We start from the raw sequence: 19,473 nt of genomic DNA on the forward strand, positions 1-19,473 counted from the left end.
TTTATTATTAAAAGATATTCTTTTCAACAAATTAAATTCATGTAAAATAATACAAATAATCTCTACAATAAAAGCTTAGTAAAAATATGATCAAGTTAAAAATATACAAGGATTAGACATACATATACAAGTTCTAATGTCAAAAAGTTTGTGCCAAAGAGATCTTTGACTGCTTATTCACAAAAAACTCTGCATCATAAAAAAATCACACATCAATCGTAATCTTTGGGATTTTTGCTACTTCTGAAAACACTGGATGTGAATACTTAGAATGTACTGTTGTTAGATTTGATTTTGGTGATTCACTGATTTTTTTGTTCAAGTCTTTTACTAATTCTATGAGATCTGCTTCCCTGTATCCACTGTGGTACTCCAGAGTTTTGTCCCATACACCATTGTTCTTCATTCTAAAAGCTAGATTCAAAGCAGCAGCAGCAATTTTGGACTGAGAACAGTCAACATATTCATAGTGCAAAAGTGATGTTTCCAATATGTACCTTGCCAGTGTCAAGGTTATCATGTCAGCACCAGCAACCTGATAACATACATGTATATCATTATAGTTTAAAAAACCAAAAATTTTAATCATTGATCTGATTAGCAGTTGTTATTTTCTATTTAAAAAGTTCTAGGTATCAAGCTAGACTTGTTCTTAATGCTTTTTTAGCTTAAAAACGTCAATGTTAATCTGGCTAATGTGCATACAAGGCCTTTGGTTTCATTCAAGCAATCCCTTTTGTTTAGATAAAAAGGCACCTTGCACCTTAATGCCCAAGTTGATTCAAATCCTAAGTTATCTTCGAAAATTTGCTAAGGACTATATGCTACAAAATCTTTAAAAAATGTTGACCACTTTAATGTGCAAACCATTAATTTTAAACTTAATGGTTATAATGAATCTTTTTAAATATATATCTTGGTGAATCTTCTTTCCTATACTGAGAAAAGTCATTATGAAAATAAGAGCCTTTAGCAACATGTTTTGACAAACACCCAATATAGAAAGGCCCTGTAATATTGCATCATATAATAAAATAATTAGTGTTTGAGTTCTGTAGCTCTACGTACCCTTGAAAATCTCCTCAGGAACCTATATGAAATTGGGATGCCAAGCTCAAAGTTTAAAATCTTTAGAATATCCAACTCAGTTTTGATGAAGTCACCAGATTTGTATGCATCATCACAAATGAATACAAAGTCGTCAAGGGGTGGAGGATATCTTTCCTAAAAACAAGCACTTGACAGTCAATTCAAGGGAAAATGATGGCATTGACCTGAAAGCATATCTGTCTGAAATAGAAAACGATTAAACATCTGTTCCTTATAGCTTATGATTTAGAAATATGAAATTGTTCTGTCTGGAAATGCAGCATAAAAATAATTGTTTCAATGACAGAATGGATACCAATAAATAAGACCAAATGTGTCACCTTGTGGGCAAATTTAGCTTAAACCTCCACAAGACTCAAAGCTCAAAAAGTTTTAGGACCTTTGGCCCACAAAATATTAAATAAGATTTCAAAATGCTTTGATTGAAAATTAGATGCAAACAGAGTTTAGACATAGAGCTTATTTTCAAAGCAAAAAATGTTTATCCAAAACAGATATGCAGATAAATTTATATATTATATACACTTACCTCAATCTTTGCAGAAATGAGCATTGCTGTGGCACCAACTAATTGTAGATTCTGTTTAGAAATAACCTTTGATTGCAGATATAAGTCAACAATTCTGACTGCCAGGTAGAGAGTTTCGTGATACAGCTCAAAATTCTCTTGAACTTCCACTAACCAATCAATTAAAATTCCTCTCATTCCAGGTGTCAGTTCATCTCTTCCCTCCATGTACTTTTTTACAATGAATGATTTCTACAGCATGGAAAACATTTATATCTTGAGTAGTTGATTACATAAAAACAACTAAGCATGGCATTTTTTGGTGCACAATTCCAATACTTTATATATTGGGAATCCAAAGTGTACTGAAAGATGTGTAGGGACAATTATATATCCTTACATATCTTACTTGTTTATAAGGTTAGAAAATTTAATTCCGCATATTATATTGTTCACCCAGAGATTATCACAGCATCTTTTAGTCATCAATGAAAAAATAACTGAAAAGTTGTGTTTTTATTTTGTAAAATTTGGCAACAAGGCTTTAGACAACTTTTTATGTTGCTTGTTTGGGTTTCATTGCCACAAAGACTTCAAGCAAACAGTTCTGGGCAAACAAAAAGTCATTTATTTTGTGTCAGGAGAAATTGCCAAATTCCTCACTTCAATCAAATAAAAAAAGAGTAGGTGAAAATAGATCACATATGTTTGAGGCTCTATTCAGAGACATGTTCAAATGAATGATGAACATTGGTGCTTTATAACACATTTCCCTAACACAGTCAGCAATTATTACCTCCTTAGCTTTCATATTCTTGAAAATGGATTCTGCATATTCAGAAACACTAAAAGGATCTGGATCGGTGTCAACATCTCTAACTCCTTCAGGAAGGTTTTTTTCTACTTCAAGGATGACAAACTCCTAAAATACAAGTTTATAAGCCATCAATATTAACAAAATATACTGCTGTCAACTAAAATAGCAGCGTAAATATTGGAAATGTAAAATAATTACATTAAATAACATAAAAAATTAGCATGAAAATGGCAAAGTAAGTTTTAGGTCCATACCTCAGTAGCAGCAGCCTCATCTTTTTCTATTTCAGGTCTAATAATAAAGATAAAAAAGGCATCAAAGTATGGTCATAATAAGGCAAAAGGTTTTTTATAATTAGCAGGCTTTTTGAATATGATTCCAGCATACCAAAATTGAAATAAATTGTTGATTGCATCAATTATAATTATAATATGAATTAATGGTGGAAAACTGATTTTGCACCAAAAAACTGAATTTAGGGCAATTGGTGTTTGGCTGATTGCCTTCAATCCTTGTTTCAATCAGTAGGGACAAATGCTGTTCTGTCTTACAGAATCTGCCTTTTGGTATTCAACTTGCATTTTTTACTTAATTTATAATGTATATATATATAAAGTGGAATTTTAAAATAAAGAAACTGATTGAATCAGTTTTATCCTAAAAAAGCAAAGCTTTGTATCCAGGATTACAACTCTAAAATGCCTTAGCAATGTCATACCGTTTCTAACTCTTAAAAATGCATTTGTAAAAATCTAATGGCTATAGGAAAATTATACACTAATGGAACATATAGACCTTTAAAATCATGGCATTCACTAAGACTGACTTTATCCTTTATTATTTACTTCATTTGGCTACCCTGGATCCTGAATCAGATTAAGCAGTTAACAATCCTTTATTTACTTACATATCTTTCTCGTCAATTGATACATTTCGACTTGATGTTGTTGACTGAGAAGATGTAAGGCCATCTGAACTTAGCTTGCATATCTCACTTTCTGATAATAAGCTACAAACTGATATATTTTCAAAGCTACTGGAGTTAACAGATTTGTCTTTAGAACACTCCAAAGAGTCTTCAAATATTTCAGACAACTGAGGGAGATTTGTTGGCTTATTTTCTTGGCTCCTTGTCCTTCTACCGATTCCTGTTTTGGCTGTTAAATTTTCTGTAGGTTTTTTCAGTTCTTGCAAAGACTTCTTTCCATCAAAAAATTGCTGTTTCAAGCTTGCCTAGAAAATAAGTCGGTTTCATAAAAACATAGAAATTCGGAGAATAAGGAGATCGAAAGGTAAGCCTAAAGACAAGAACCAAGTGAACCAAGCAGGTCGACAGTGAAATAGGGCCTAAGTTTAACCAATCTAAATGCCTGGAAAAGAAAACGAAGAGACTTTAAAATGAGATTGCAGTAATATTGAATGTATTGAATAAGTTAATTATAGAGCATACTAGTACTAAATTATTATCGACTTACATTTGTCAAGTCTCCAAAGACAGATCTTTTCTTTGCAGGAGCTTCTTTAGGCGAGCTTTCATTGGCACGTTTTGTTTTTTCAGCGACCTTTGATTTCAGGTTTGTTACAAGAGCGTTTTCATCCAGGCTTGTTCCTTTATTTACCATACCAGCTCTAGCATTTTTTGCCTGTTCAAAATATATTTGATGTAATAAATCAAATTTCAGTATAACTTACAAGACAGAATAATAAATGCAAACATCGTCCAAGTTCTAAAAAAAATTCTATCAATGGATGGCACGTGCAATTTGAAATGTCCTTCACTTGGAAAATAGAAAACTCACCGTGCTGCCTTTAGTATTTCGCTGCAAACGCGTATTCATTGTTATAGCTGATCTTTGTCTCGTTGCTCCAACCATTTTGCTTTCGTCGGAGTAAGTTATAACTTTACTTTGGCGTGATCAAGATCTTCGATTTGTGGTGTGCAGGCACAACGTCTTGATGTGTTCTTTTGATTTTATACTTTGCAACCGTTTTCAATAACACTCAATGATTGGTTGATCAAATATGAGATAACCAATCAGATAACATTTTCGTTACCCACAAGGACCCAAGAGAGCCCTTTTGGGAAAAGGCTGCGCGTGCGAAGCCCCTCCGTGGGGCTAAAGTGCCTTCTCGTGGGAAAGAACGATCTTTTGAAAAAACTCCCAAAATGCTTTTTTCAATACCAAAAAGACTTCTCCATATCATTCAAACGCTTAGATGGTTTCTGCTTTTAATTTGCTTTAAAGGGAGCGAGGTAAAAAAGGCAAAGCAAAACAGGCCGGGGTATTGGTTTGGACCAGGTACTCTTCCTGTCTTACGATTGTCAGGGACGTAAACAAGTGACTAATTTTGGGGGGTCGTGGAAGGTTGAAAATTCCAACTTTACCTGATAAATTTTTCTTTTGACCTGTTAATCTTTTGTACTTACTAAATTGATTTTTGGAAATAGCCTTATGTTTATTCCAGATATCTTGGTTCTGTATAATTACCAACATTTTTCTCATAATAATTAGTCTTAAGCATAAAAGCACTAAAGACGGTAAAGGAAATCTCTAAATTTTGATTAACGTTACACGAACATTTAATCTTTTCGTAAGATGTAAAGCAACATCAAAGGCAAACCAGTATTAGATTTTGGATATGTTTAATGATAAAAAGTAACATTCTTTCAAGTCAATTAACAGCAATTCTGTTCTTTTTCTGCTTTGCCCATCTTAAAGCTATTTGCTGCAGATCAGTTTTACATAAAATATATTTTTCACAATATAGAAGCAACAAGGAATTGACCATTTCATCTTTTGTTCTTGATCGAAGGAAATTTTTTACAATTTTCAAAGGGCTAAATGTCCTTTGCTTTTTGGAACTGAAAAGGGGGATCTGAGGGCAAGTGCATATGCCTGATTCGTAGGATAAAACACTCTTTTTTGATCAAATACTTCTTCTGCCGCTTCTTTGATCAATGTTTTGTGGTTTTTCATCCACTTTATCATAGCAATTTATGATAAGATTTAAGGAGGTCTACAAAGTGCAGGAGGAGCTTAGCATACACCCGTTAAGAAGCGTTGAGAACTTCTAGCAATGAAAGATTTTTAATGTTTTTAATTGAATTGGCCACTCGTTGTTTCTAAAAAAATTCCTATTTTCAATTGTTCTGATCAATACAGGGAATGATTTTTCAAAACTTCAGGCTCAATCAGTACTGATGGTGAAATTTAAACTTCTTATCCAGAAATTCACCTTGCCTGTTCAAAATAATTGAATTCAACTTAACCCCTGTCAAAAAGGAAACAAACGATGCAATGGTGCAATTTGAGATCCAGTGGAGACAGGGCTTCACAATTAAAAACGATTAGAAGATGTGTCTGCTCAAGAGTTTGAATTTTAATAAGGTCTAAGATTTTTACATTTAAAATACCAAAATCCTAAGCTACAAAATTCACATATTTGGTCAAAATTCACAAATTCACATAGTGCCTGACGATTGTAATAGTTTTATTTTGCAAAAACAGGTTAGCCAGTTGCAAATTATCTATGCAATAGTGAGATTTTGTATTGAAGTTTTAACTGGAATTCAAAATGAAAAGTTTCCATTATTATTTGTTGTCAGCACTTTCTCAGCAGATTTTGTCACTTTTCTGCTGCCATGACAACTGTCGATCAATTTCATTGTCAATCAATCGGCTTTGTCGAGGAGGTCGTTAACCGCCACCTCTTTGTGCGGAAGGGAATTATCTTCGGAGCGTTGCTCTGCCAAGACTCTGTTAAAGGCCTTCGGTTTTTTTGGCACGAAAACGGTGCTGCATCACAGCTCGGTTCTCCGCAATGGATGGAAGTTTTGATTCGAAGTTTTGGGAATCAAAACCAGTCGTATGCCACACCTTTCTCCCAAAAACTCGAGACCGTACGAGCAAAAGTTATGATTGTCGTGATTATCGCCTGTACATCGCTGTACGAATCCTTTATCGCAATCGATTTTAGCTGTACCCGTTCTATCACGTGTCCATTTTCATACGTCTTTGTTTACTTCACGAAAACGAAAAATAAATGTCAAACCCTCGAAAAACTTCATGATTTTCAAAAGGGCGTTGGACTTATATCAAAGGCAAACTGAACACCAAAAATTCTTGTTAAAAAGTATAGTTTAGCATCAACTACGGCAGCTGTTCTTATAAAATTGTGAAAACCCAAGATGGTGTCATCTTCGAATATCCTGACCTAAATTTTCAAAACAATCATTATCAAGGAACTAATTGTTTGCGGGCAGTACTAGCAAGAGCTATTTCTAGTTTAGACCATCTTTTTACAATATATGAGCAAACGGACGTTATGCTTTTAATATCATTCTTAAGGTAGTTCCATAAGCAGTAGCATAGCTAGAGTGGTACGCTTGGGGGGCGAAGCCTAGTCGAGTCAGGGAAAATTTGGGGTCCACCCTCTTTTGAACACCAGAAACGCCCTTTTGCAAAGGGATTTTTGCCATTGGGTGGAATCCGCCCTCTAAGTTGAATACCTCTTTTTTACGTTTTCGACTGTGACAAAGCGCGCGATATCTGTGACGTCGCAAAGTTTGCATACACGGAAGCAGTTGGCGTTTAGTACACTAAGCAGAATGGAGGTCACCCTAGTCTACGATAAAGTACCATAGTCTCAAAATAGCCCCAGGGGACAATTTTCATACGGGATCTATATCCTATCTTTTTCAGCATATCAAACTGTCCCATTTTGCACAGTTTCGTGCTGTAGTACTTTAGTACGACTGAGATGCGATCACTCCATCTTTAAAGGTCTTGCGCAAGGTACCCCAGTCTAAAAATAGAAAAAGGGGACACTTTTCAGTTAGGTTCTATACTCTATCTTTTTCAGCATATCAAACTGTCCTGTTTTGCACAGTTTCGTGTTATTTTACCTACTTTCAGAAGATATATTGTAATAATGCCGTTAGGGGCTTGGAGCAAAGAATTCCGGTCTAAAAATAGCCAAATGGGGCAATTTTCAGTTGGGGTCCATATCCTATCTTTTTCATCGCATCAAATTACGCCTTTTTGCAAAATTTTATGCTAGTATCACAATTTGTACAATTGTTTGACTAACAGCCCTGACTGACAACGTGGTATGGTGTGTTTATTTTGAAGACGAACCAACTGCAAACCTTATGACGTCACTGATTCTGATGCTTCGTCACTCACACTAATTGTTTTTAAAACCCCCAAAACAAACTTTCCCGTGCAAATTTTCGAGTTAATTTTCGTTTTTTATCGAAACAATGTACAGAAGTTTCAATTTCTTTTAAAAAAAACTATGTGTAAAATTTCATTTCATAGGCACTTGAAACCAGGACATCGATTTAGACATATCCTCTTCAAGACTTCAGGCAATAACTTCGAAAGAATCGCCTTAAGTGAAATTCTAGAGAATTTCATACCTCCAACTACTCGATAATGTAAATAAAATCATTGAGGAAAAAGTTGTAGAGCGACGGACCTAGCACAGAGCCTTGTGGTGCACCGGTTTTCGTTTTCAACCAATTACTGTAAGTCGACCCTTTTTTTACTCTTTGTATTCAATTGGAGAGGTAGCTTGCAATTAGCCTAGGCTCTATCCAAAACCATTTGCGTTCAACTTAGCCATTAGCAGATCATGGGACATACAGATTTATTGTGATCATGCCCGGAACACGTCCCCAATCTGAGTTCTTGCCTATTTTCTCAATCACCCTAACTGCTTCCAATGTTTCAATAGACTCGCTTGGTCAGATTTGTAAAGAGATTCGTCAAATAAAAGGAAAATGTCAAACTATGCCATCTCTGACTAAGAACCTTGGCTTTACAACAGTACCAAATAAACAAAGAATGCAACGCATGAGCACTCTCGTGTCCTCAAGCAGTAAACTGGCAGAAACAAATGCTGTTTCGTGAATTGCATTTAATCTGATCAAAAACGACTCACATACATTCAAAAAATCAGGACATTAATTTAATTAAAATGGTAAATATCTATAATCTAAATGTAGTATGTACACTTAGCGACATAGCTATCAAAGTTATTACTGCTATTCTTTAAGACCAGATGATGATGCAACATGTCCTACTTGCTGTTCCGTTTAATTACCCACGGTTACTTAAAACGGATCGTATGGGACCGGATAAGGTCCGGTACAGAGTGTATCGTCTACCGGGCAATGGCAAATTTCCAGAAATTGAAATTCTTTTCATAGATTGAACAATTAACCGGAAGAAACAAGTAACCGGAGAAGGCCGGGTTTAGCTAAAGCGAGCCGGACTCTGTACAAGTACATGATCCAAAAGCGGCCCCAGGTAAACTTAAAGTAGATAGTCTAAAATATGACTTAATAACTACACTGAAAACAATGAATTTTGTAGCTTAAAAAAATGTTGAACAAACCCGAATCTGCTTGCCCTTAACCTACTGCATTAAATTTAAAACGTTAAAAATATTATGTTCTATAATAACTATATTGAAAAAGAATAAAACAAAATATCTTTCTTGTGGAAGGTCCTGGCTTTCGAAATGGTGCAAAACTTTATTGAAAATCTTCGGGTCTTGGATTAAGATAGTAAAGAAAATATACAGCTCGCATTATGATAAACAACCAAATCTCTCTATCCTTTGAAATTAATCGTTTGGTTTGCACAAACACCATTCACATGAAATTATACGGATAACTTTTAATATTTGAAGCTTTTTTGGTTGCAATGCATAAAAAGGTCGGATACAGACTGCTGAAAAAGCTTATCAGGTAATACTAGCATTGGGTCCAGGTTTTTGACAAAATGTGTTGAAGATGATCTTTGTAGGAATCTACGGATTATAGCTAATCAAAGTAGAACTAAAATCTAATGCCATAGAAATGGGAAATTCTGTTGAAAAAACAACTATTGCATTTATATGCAAAGAGGTCGGTCGGTATCCGAATAGTCAATAAGATTTAAAGGGGAAAACAAGCGATATTATCGCGTGCTTAATTGCATGACATCACACTATCTAAGAAATTTTTGACCAACAATTTTAACTCTTCTTGTAAAATAAGTTCTCTTGGGTAAAAATGCTAATACATTAAGGCATTTTACTAAGCCAAACATGCAAATCTATTGCAATGTTATTTGGGTTTAGAATCAGTCGATGCCATCAATTATTTGAAATATTTTTGGAAATATATTTGAAAAGAAATGGGTTTTTTGTGCTATGCATTTCAAAGGGAATTAGAGTTATCGCAGTATTGTATTTTGCCTGTTAGGCAAGTGACAAAGGGTAAACAATGCGAATGTACTGAACTTCACACAAACACAATTTACTGTAAACTTTGCATCTACCAAACATTTCATTTTGCATCTAATTAAGGATTTGTAAGTAAATCATACGAAAACTTAGGCTAAAACGTGTACAAATTCACTGAATAAAAAGAGGTAAAAACAAGCAAAGTTTTAACAGTTCGTGTTTAAATAAAGATTTCAACCCGGGAAGGTGATAAAGACCTAATTTCTAGTCTAGATAGCTTAGAGAAACAATAAAAACACGTTATTTAAAATTTCAGTTTAGTGGAGTTCTTTGTCGATTCTCGCTGTTGTCGACTTTGGGCGAGTCTAGAATCGAGAAAATTATATTACTAAAGTAATTTAATGAATATATTATATTTCTTACTAAACCGAAAATGTTGGCGCAAGGGCAAACAAATTTATATCTTTAAAAACTTATTGAATATTATATATTATTACTTAACGTAATAAGGGAATTTCTTTGATTGAAGCAAAATGATAAAATGTTATATGTTTAATTAAACGGAAACAAACTAATGAATTGTTTATGTTATGGACATTAACAGCTTAAAAGCAGGTGAATTCTACAAAACATTCCTGGCTTTTATCACCAAATTTCGATTTATGACACCAGCTAATTAAAAGGTAGAAAACATCACAAATCAATGTTTTATTCGTGTGAATCTTATTGAGATAAGTTAGAAATTTCTTAAAAAATCGTTCGAGAACAAAACAATTGATTTGATTGTTGATGATTGAAAAATGTAAAATGTTAAATGTATGAACGGCTGGTAAAAACAGAATACAGGAAACATGGCAGTAGGTGAAAAAAAATCCCAACAGGGCTTTAATTAATCTTGGATTAAGCAGCAAATTCTTGCGATGGAATTTGGTGTTGACGTATATTTTAGTAGCAAAGCTACCATATATTTAGTCAATTTTGAACTTTGAACAGTTTTTACTTTGCAAAAATTGTGCACTTTTAGAGACGCAGCAAATTCAAAACAGAGGAGGTATTCTAGTCAGTTGGGTTGGATAAAGTAGATAGTTGAGATTAATTATAAAACTAAACAAGAAACTATTTCCAAAGGTTGTGTGCAGGCCTTAACTGAGAGGGAGGGGGTAATGAAAGGTTCGATGCAAATTGCAAAACTTGAGTAAAGCAAAACAAAACGGAGACTTACTCACTTTGATAAATCCTCGACTTCCATCAACAATGATTCCTGTTCTGCATGTAAACTGTCCCTGGCCATCAAGGCGTCGACGAGTTCATTTGAAACCACTAAAATATTGACAGTATGCATTTAATACAAAACTTCTTATTTAAGCAGCAAATAGTGGAAGGCTGACGAATTGTATGATTAATAACGGTTCACACATTAATATGAAAAAAAATGTATATTAAACATCTTAGTATTGTTTTCTTGGTGATTAATGTGCTTGTATATAAACTATATTTAAGTGGCCAAGGATTGTGGCTAGGTTAAAAAAGGTTTGAAGTCGCATAGATTTTGTCAAACAGTCGAAACATTATATTTTTTGTGATTTTCCAGAGAGTTTGGAATCCTTTCTTTCAAGAGCCGTTAGGGGCTGACCTTGTAGGTTTAATAATTTACAGATATCATAATAGATAAACTATAATTAAATAGCAATAAGTTTTTTTACATAAGTTACTTACACTGAACTTTATCCTCGAGCTCCCTCTGTAAAAACCTAAGCTCTTCGCCAGTCTTTAGATAGATAGAATTCGGAGCGACACTTTGCCTCTTCTTCTCCTCGACTTTTTCCTTCTCCTGTTTCTCGTGTTCCTCGTGCAATTGCAACGAGTATAAAACACGTTTCGATTCTTCTGCTGGTACAGGACCTTGGCTTAACTGGTTAGGAGTGTAATCCGTCACGTAGTCTATGTTCAAGTCGACGAGATCCCCAGGGACACACCCGGAATCCCTGGAGTCGATTTCTCGCTCGTCAAACAAATCTCCGGAGGACATCGACTTGCAGCGATCACCGATGTAGTCTGTGTTTCTCTCGTCATCGACTATGTAGACCTTAACTTCCGGATCGCTTTCATTGTCAGTGTCCTCTCCATCGTCATCAACGAATACAAGTTGTAAATTCGGTCCCGTGGATAATTTCCTAGATAAGTCTTCTTCATCGTCAATGTCCCCATCCTCTGGCGAATTCACACCTGATTCGTTCGTTAAAACCGATTCGATAGTGTTCCAGTCGGTCGTAGGTTCGGGAAGCGTAGATTCGACGAAATCTTTAGTCCGACAATCTTCCGTTAACCCATAACGATTGAATTTTAAGTCCATGCTTTCAAATTTACCATTGAATTCATCATCGATCAAATAATCTCCAGGAAAACTTCTTGCGAGATCGGACAAATCGCTTCGATCACTCTCATCTCCTTCCGAAGTATGATCGGCATACTCGAGGCTATCGTCGAAAATATCGTTTATATCGACTCCATGTTCGTCGCAATCCTCGTAATTGCGCATTCGATAATTAGAGCTATGGTAATAATATGGGAATTCTTCCTCGTTATAGCCGTCCTCTGCTCGTCCTATGTTTATGGGATCATCGGGGATGGCAATTCCTTCCTGTTTTCGTTTGTACCGCTTCCAAGCTCGCTGAATGCTAGTTGAAAAATAATGGAGTCAAATTAAAAAGAGCGGCAGAAGTATTCAAAGATAATAAATACTAAATGTTAAACAACTTTTTGACGTATTTTAACAACACATCTTTGACCGCATCTATGTAAGAGGGCACCGCCAAGAGAATACAGAAAAACCTTTATTCGAGTTCAAGGAAAAAAACTCATTATCATTGAATTGCGCAAAGACAGCTGTCTATTCAGAGGAGGCCTGTTGAAAAGCATAGAAAGTCCTATGCTTAAGATACAATTTCATTTCTTGAAAAAAGTGCAAATTAAAACTGCTATAAGATTAGATTTAAGTTATTTTCAATACAATTTATCATGGCAACTCTTGTCTCAGGACATCAAAATCTCATAGTTTTTGTAGTTTGTTTGATGAACAAAATCATCAAATCATGTCAAAACTGTGTCATGATTATAGAAACATCAAAATGAATCATCAAAATATGAAATTAAATGGTTTGGTTAAAATTGCTGAAATGTTCAAATAGGGTAAAACCAAAAATTGTATGTATAAAGATAAAATTCTCTTTCAACAATTTGTGCAAGCTAAGTTTACGTTCATGTAATGGCAAGAAATCATTAATAAAAGAACGAATAAAAAGAATAAGATATTGATTGACCAATTAAGAAAAAATGGATACATGCAAGAGACCATTTTCACTTTTCTTACACCGCAAAGCAAAGTCAGGAAACAGATCAAAGATCGAAGAAAAAGGTTCGAAGTTCTAATAAAAGTTGACATAGTCAAAGAGACGAATGAATGGGGATCTCGAAGGAACTAGAACAACCTGCTCCAGTAGCTTTTAGCAAGACAATTTCAACCAAAAGCTTTTCACCATGAATAAAATATAGGACGTGCTTATCCAGGCTCAAGAAGATTAAAACCATGACATGAAGAAAAAATTCATAGAATTAAAGACACCGTTCTTCAGAAAAATATCTGGGCAATCGTAGGCATAGTTTCTGTTCCTTGATAAGTACAATTGTGCAAAATGGGAAGATAAACAAGCAAAATATTTTGTATGAACAAACACCGGAGGGTCGTTATACCTGGAATCAACAGACCACACAATGTAAATTTTAACAGGTCAAAAAGATTTTCTACATTCGATAGCAAAATCCAAAAAGTATGTCTTCACAAGAGAATGGTTATCTTTTTAACTAAATGTTAAACTTTAGATACTTTGCATGACGTAAAACTGTGAACAAAATAAATACAGAAGCAATAAAACGAATTTTGAGTTGAAACATCTAAGAAGTAGTTTCAAAAACAGCATAACTGTAAGAGGATTTCAAGGCCAAGAAAGATCGAACAACAAACAAGAGCCTTTAAAAAGCAACGGCAGTCTGCAGCGATAAACAACCGAATTTTTCAGAGTTTATAAAAACTATCTGACCTTGAATTTCTATGTTTTTATGCTTCCTAGAAAAGGTGTGGAAGATAAAACTTCTCGTTAAAGTGAAGAGAGAAGCACTGCTAAGATCGGTAACCATCAATCAAAACAAAATCAACCGCACAAAAAATATGTTTACTGCCATGCTTGTTAGAAAAAAACCTGCTAGAAATGAACCTTATACTGTAATCGCCAATTTGATAAATATAACAGTTACTGTTTATTGAAAGAATCCTTAAAAAACGACCTGATCATAGCACGAGCACGTCACAAGCATGCGGTTCGAAAACGCGAGAAATGCAAACTGTTAATTTCGACACGCCCAGATCTCACCTATTTTCTCTAATCAAACTGAGAACTAAAGAAAAGGCAAGAATCAAACCCGGAAATATTTACCTCAGACAGCAATGATTAAGAATAGGAAGTCAACTGTTCATGAATTTTAATGAAGGACAAAATTCAGTGCGCTGGAAGAAGTAAAACGGCAGAGCGCACAGCTATGGGAATGCTTCATCTGACAGATTGGCCATGCCTCATGGCAGCTAAAAACTGAGTCTAGCTAGGCAACTGCATGCCAGCAAAGCCAGTCTAAGCTGCTTTGTTATGAAATGATGGAAATAAATTGACGGCCACAGTAATACTGTTAATCTGGGTTAACTGCCTTAAGATGTGTATTGATTTGGTAGAGGTATAAAATTCACATAGCAGTAGATACAGTAAGGTCGAAAGTTCGAGTCTCGCAATTAAGTGCAAATTACCCAAAAACCAAGAAAGCAAGAGCGGGAAAGTACCCCCGATGCTATCGAACGTATGATGTAGGAGCATTTCGACAAAATCCCCAGCGAAATCCGTAGAGCCATTAGGGTTAAAAGCCAGGCCAAGTTGGAGCAATAGTGCGAATCTATTGTTTTGGTTAATCTACATAGGAGCATATGCTTTGTATATATTTACATATGGGTGGGTCTTCTTATGCATATAAATTTACTCCAAGTAGCCAAACAACATTTTTTACCTTGATGAAATCATGAGAGCAAGAAAGAGTTGCAGATGTCAATTCTAGAGACAAAGATTCGCATAAAAAGTTTGTCAAAAATCATGAAGTTGCCTAGGTCAGTGATCTTTCTAAGCATATAATATTTTTTATAATATTAGCTTCAGCATACCCCGAGGACACAACATCAGCTTAAAAGGCTTAACATACAATAAGGGAATATTTCAAGGCTGTACGATAAAACATGTTTGAATATATTAGCGCAATTCTTATAAAACAAAGAATATGAAAAAACGAAAAGATGAACATAGATTCACAACCAGGTGCAGATAGAACATGATTAGCGAACAGAGCAAGGGAATGGTTTGTCCAGCACAACATCAGTGAAAGGCACATTACACACAAATATACTATTTATACCAAATATACCAGACACACCAGTCCATTGCAAATCCTTTTTGGTATTTCAATGCAGGTCTGCTGCAGTCATTTTTTACTTTGAAATGATAAATAATTTCTTAGTGCTATACATGTTTATCGAATTATTCCAAACCATATTAATAAAATAACCAGTTTGAAAAAATCCCATCTCACTGCCCAAAGTGGAAATTAGGTCCTTCACTTGAACAACATTGGAAATATGGGCTTAACAAATTTGGTCAATAGAAAATTGAAAGAGTTCGACTTACGTCGTTGCGTGTGCGTCTGCGGACCTTGCACGGTTGCGTCTAATAACTGCTTTGTCCTCCAGCTCGTGTTCGAGACGATGACTGTAAGATTTAAGAAACAAAAGCTTTAGAATAGGGTTGTCAAGTGATGACGTCACAACAATCATATTTAAGAATTTTTGAAATTGCTTCCCATTACCTGAAAGAGCATCATGAAATATCTCTAAATCTGCAAAATCAGTTAAATGTATTACGAATTGGCTGAGATATGTCCAGATGAGCACAAGCTCTGGCCCCATCAAACCTCTGTAATTTGGTCTCAGTTTATAACATATACAGACTGGTACATTGGCACGGTTCTCCGCAAGAAAAACACATGGAAAAGAGGCTTTGGTTGTTTGGCAAAATTTGGACGAACATGAACGACAAAAGGTGAAGCTTTTTCGTCTTATTCACAAACACGCACCGCAAAACGACAGATTTTGCAGCAAACACTTCAATACTCAGACCTGATTGCAAAACAAGTCTTGAGTAAAACAAAGGAAGATTTAAACGTGCACGGAAAAACATAAGCCAGCCGTAAGCTCTGGGCGAAAAACTGTTCTTGTTTCCAAGTCTTCCGAAATCTGCATTTCCAAAATTTCTGATCTACACGAATTTTTGGATTGAGGTTTATAGCTGTGGTTGAAGGTTTATAGATGTTTGATTTTCAATTTCAAGGCCAGTCATAAAAGACGGTTCATATCTGCTGTCTGACGGACAAAAACAAGGATGATATTTGCTTCCACGGGGCTCCAAAACTTCAGAGTCACAAGGAAAACCTACCTCGGATAATACGCAGAAATAAAAGTTTCTCAAATTTGAGTATACATGAGCACTTGACTGGCATCAAAGTGCTTAGAGTTTCATTTTCCTAATTTGTTAAGGTCTTAATAAAACAATAAATCAGAAATGCAAATTTTTTATAAAGTATTCATCACACAAGCGCAGAGTTTTATGAAAAAACGCGATTTACCGATGCCTTTTCTGCCTGTCACTTCTGATGAAGAGAAAGAAAACTTTGAGACGACCCACAGCTAACAATAACCCTACAACAATGTCTTTGTGTATCTCTTGTTTGCGTTCCTTTTAAAATTTGCGCGGAAAAAGTTTCAAGAAAAATCAACGTTAGCACGTTACTATAAACTGTCGTGAAAACGTCTGCTTTCTAGATAATACATTGACAAATATTTGAATTGCAAACAAGATTACCAAAAGCCATCTAATATAAATAAAAGGCAGAAATTTATTGATAGAGTGCTAAATCTAAACTGCTTTATCAAGGAAAATGATAAAAAGAACCGTGACAAGATAAATATTAAAATTTGTCTCGTCAGAGAACAAGCATGACTATGAGGTAGAGCACAATCATTTAAGGGAGGTCATTACAGAAAATATGACATGAAGTAGCGATTGGATATGATTAATGATCAATGACAAATGATTAGTGATACATGATCAAAGATGATGAGGATCATGGGATGTGAAGTAGGTGATGATGACTGATGATCATAGCGATCGTGATGATGATGATAGTGATGTTGACGATCATAGTGATCGTGATGTAGGTGATTATGAATTACGCTACAGTTGATTCTGCAATTTTCCTACACAATCGACCTGCTCACAACCTTAGCCAGCTTATCAGCTTTCGATGAATTCTCACATAAGATTTTTGTTATTAAAACAACGAAAAACATGTGAATTTCACGTTTACATCTTTAATAATTCATTGGCTGAATATTTTTGTCAAGACGTAGAAAATCTGCAAGAAACTTCACAGCGTACAAGCAAATATTTACTGCTAAAACATGAAGTTCTTTCAATTCTTCAATTTTGTACAGGAAAAACTGAACAGTGTAAATAGAGGTTTAAGTATGTTTGAACCAAGGAAAACTTGGGTGCGTCCATTTAAGTTAAAATGGATTTACAATGATAAGCGATGACTGTTTTTAGAAAATAATTCGTTAAAATGCAAAATAAAAGAAGATTAGGTATGAAGGCTGATCATAGGCGGGCAGAAAAGCTCCATTAACTGTTCACAAATACCAGATCTTTTAAAGACTTTCCAGGCTGAAGACCCAAAACCTATTATATTTTTGAAAATTTATGATTAAATTTACAATACATCTGGCAAAAAGAGAGATTTTCTGGCAAAGCATCATATTGCCAGCCCAGTATATTGCTGAAGGCAAGAGACCTTCGACAAGTAAACATATTCTGAAAGGTCTACATTGTGAGGGAGTTGTTGTATCTCTGGTTTACGGCTCTTTATGTTTATGTTTTGAACTAGATAGCTTTTTAAAGCAACAACTTAGTTTAACATTCGAGAGACAGACCGGCCGAATAACAAAGCCTCTGCAATGGACGAGTTTCAGGGTAAACCCTTGAAGATACCTGACTAAACCCTTCAAATTTTCAAGCATCATAAATGCATTCAGATGAGTTATGGAAACTAAAGTGAAATTAAAGTTTTTCATTTTGAAATTCTGGACTCACTCGAAGAATTATTGAAAATGACATACGTAGGAAGGCCAAGCTTCACCCTGGGGCAAATTACTGCTCTTCTCCTGTTAAGTCAGAGCTATTGACCCAAGATATGGCATGGGATCGCTATAATACACAATAAATGGTGGAGTGTTCTACACTACATTAACATCAATTCACAAGGAATCGTCAGAGATTGAATGTAGAGCAAAAATTAGGTTCCATTTAAGTATACAGGAGACAAAGCTTAACGAACAATTAGTATTGCTTATCCCACATTTTATATTTCTACAATAATTTAAACTTCAATAACAGGTTGATAAGCATGTTTATAATTTGTGCAGAATCATTGAAAATGTAATCACATGCGTTAGACTCCTCCCACAAGTTACTATTTAGCGCTGAGCTTTGATCCCTGCATACATAAACTGTGAATTTTTTTATTTGACGCTAAATATGATTGTATTTCGTATGAATGATTTTGCTTCTTCTAATGGATTTACGAAAACTTATCGTCTCACTTAGATACAAAAGGCTCCTCCTGTCTGTAGAACGAAAAAGTACGCCAAAGAGTTTTAGGCCTACAAAGGTTAACAACAGAACGATAGGGGTAAATATGACACAATCTTCAGTCGTACAGCAAAATCGAAATCAAAAGAAAAGACGAAAGATCTTATACTCGATGAAAGCAGAATCTCAATAAATTTTTACGCAAGTGAAGTCAGGACTACTGAAATTCATGACAGTCCTTAGCGGGTGCAATTCGTAACAAGGAATCGGTTTGCCTAAATTTGTCACGGTAACGATGAAAACTATCAGGCTGGTTTGTAATTTTCGACGTTAACTGTGGCGCATTTGTGGCAAAATGTAACGAGATAGGCGTAACGGTAAACGTACTTACGGGTTAACGACAGGCCACGTAACTAATGTGCGCCGATCCGACCGAACAGTCGTATTACGCCATGCTAGTGAAAATGCCAGTGCGAATGCAAGACATTACTCGATTACTGTATTAATCACAGTGGTACTTCATAAGATTTATGCTGCAGAAACACCTGTTCCTGTTTCAATTGTCAAACTCTTTTATCCTCATCAGTGCCCGTTCTTTTAACTAATTCAAACCATTACAGAGACGTCACGTTAATTATTCACTAGCTAACTCATGCATGAATACGAGGATAGGCGTGCCTCGGGTCGGACAAAAGCACTCAGCTATGCTAATTGTTTTTAAAACAAACTATTTCGCAATGTATAATATTGAAATGATAGCAAAGATTACTTTGGTAAAGCAAACCAATGCTTAGGCCGTTTTGTTCGCGTGCCGAGCTCCAGTTGTGCAGTGACGGCGTAAGATTTTGTAATGATGGCCTTCTTTTCCGACCGTACCCAAATCACAGAACAGAGACCTGATTCAGTCGTTATGAGATCTGAACAGAGATCAGATTCATTTCAGACCGTATAAGTAAGCATCTTCAAGACCTATTTATCGGCATCTCCGTGTAAACTGCCATTTACCAGGAAAG

At 35.2% G+C, this 19,473-nt stretch overlaps 2 protein-coding genes across 3 annotated transcripts in view; both read right to left on the minus strand.

The window, feature by feature from the left end:
* Positions 1-4,375, minus strand: LOC135684946 (G2/mitotic-specific cyclin-B3). The gene is made up of 8 exons (XM_065200658.2): positions 4,235-4,375; positions 3,911-4,078; positions 3,343-3,668; positions 2,690-2,726; positions 2,415-2,540; positions 1,640-1,870; positions 1,069-1,224; positions 1-535 (listed from the first exon to the last, which is right to left on the minus strand). Exons 1-8 carry the CDS (start codon positions 4,307-4,309, stop codon positions 206-208), a joined length of 1,449 nt encoding a protein of 482 aa, XP_065056730.2. The 5' UTR covers positions 4,310-4,375; the 3' UTR covers positions 1-205.
* The window catches only part of LOC135684952 (uncharacterized), a 25,061-nt gene continuing 9,821 nt past the window's right edge, over positions 4,234-19,473 (minus strand). Inside the window, exons 5-8 of one of the 2 annotated variants that reach the window (XM_089114756.1) lie at positions 15,446-15,526; positions 11,388-12,349; positions 10,898-10,991; positions 4,234-10,036 (exon numbers count right to left, since the gene is read on the minus strand). In XM_089114756.1, the coding sequence (XP_088970882.1) occupies positions 9,976-10,036; positions 10,898-10,991; positions 11,388-12,349; positions 15,446-15,526 (1,198 nt within the window). In that variant the 3' untranslated portion in view covers positions 4,234-9,975. Of the gene's footprint in view, positions 10,037-10,893; positions 10,992-11,387; positions 12,350-15,445; positions 15,527-19,473 lie in introns of both variants that reach the window. The other variant, XM_065200665.2, reaches the window with a different exon arrangement.

The sequence above is a fragment of the Rhopilema esculentum genome, chromosome 21 (assembly GCF_057945365.1).
Source record: "Rhopilema esculentum isolate cy_ngs chromosome 21, ASM5794536v1, whole genome shotgun sequence".
Taxonomy (NCBI): domain Eukaryota; kingdom Metazoa; phylum Cnidaria; class Scyphozoa; order Rhizostomeae; family Rhizostomatidae; genus Rhopilema; species Rhopilema esculentum.

Coding starts and splice junctions, on each gene's coding strand:
- LOC135684946 (XM_065200658.2), bottom strand. CDS start 4,309: ATGGTTGGAGCAACGAGACAAAGATCAGCTATAACAATGAATACGCGT. Junction 2,541..2,689: donor ATGAGGCTGCTGCTACTGAG/GTATGGACCTAA, acceptor CTTGTATTTTAG/GAGTTTGTCATCCTTGAAGT. Junction 536..1,068: donor TCCTGAGGAGATTTTCAAGG/GTACGTAGAGCT, acceptor GTATGTTATCAG/GTTGCTGGTGCTGACATGAT.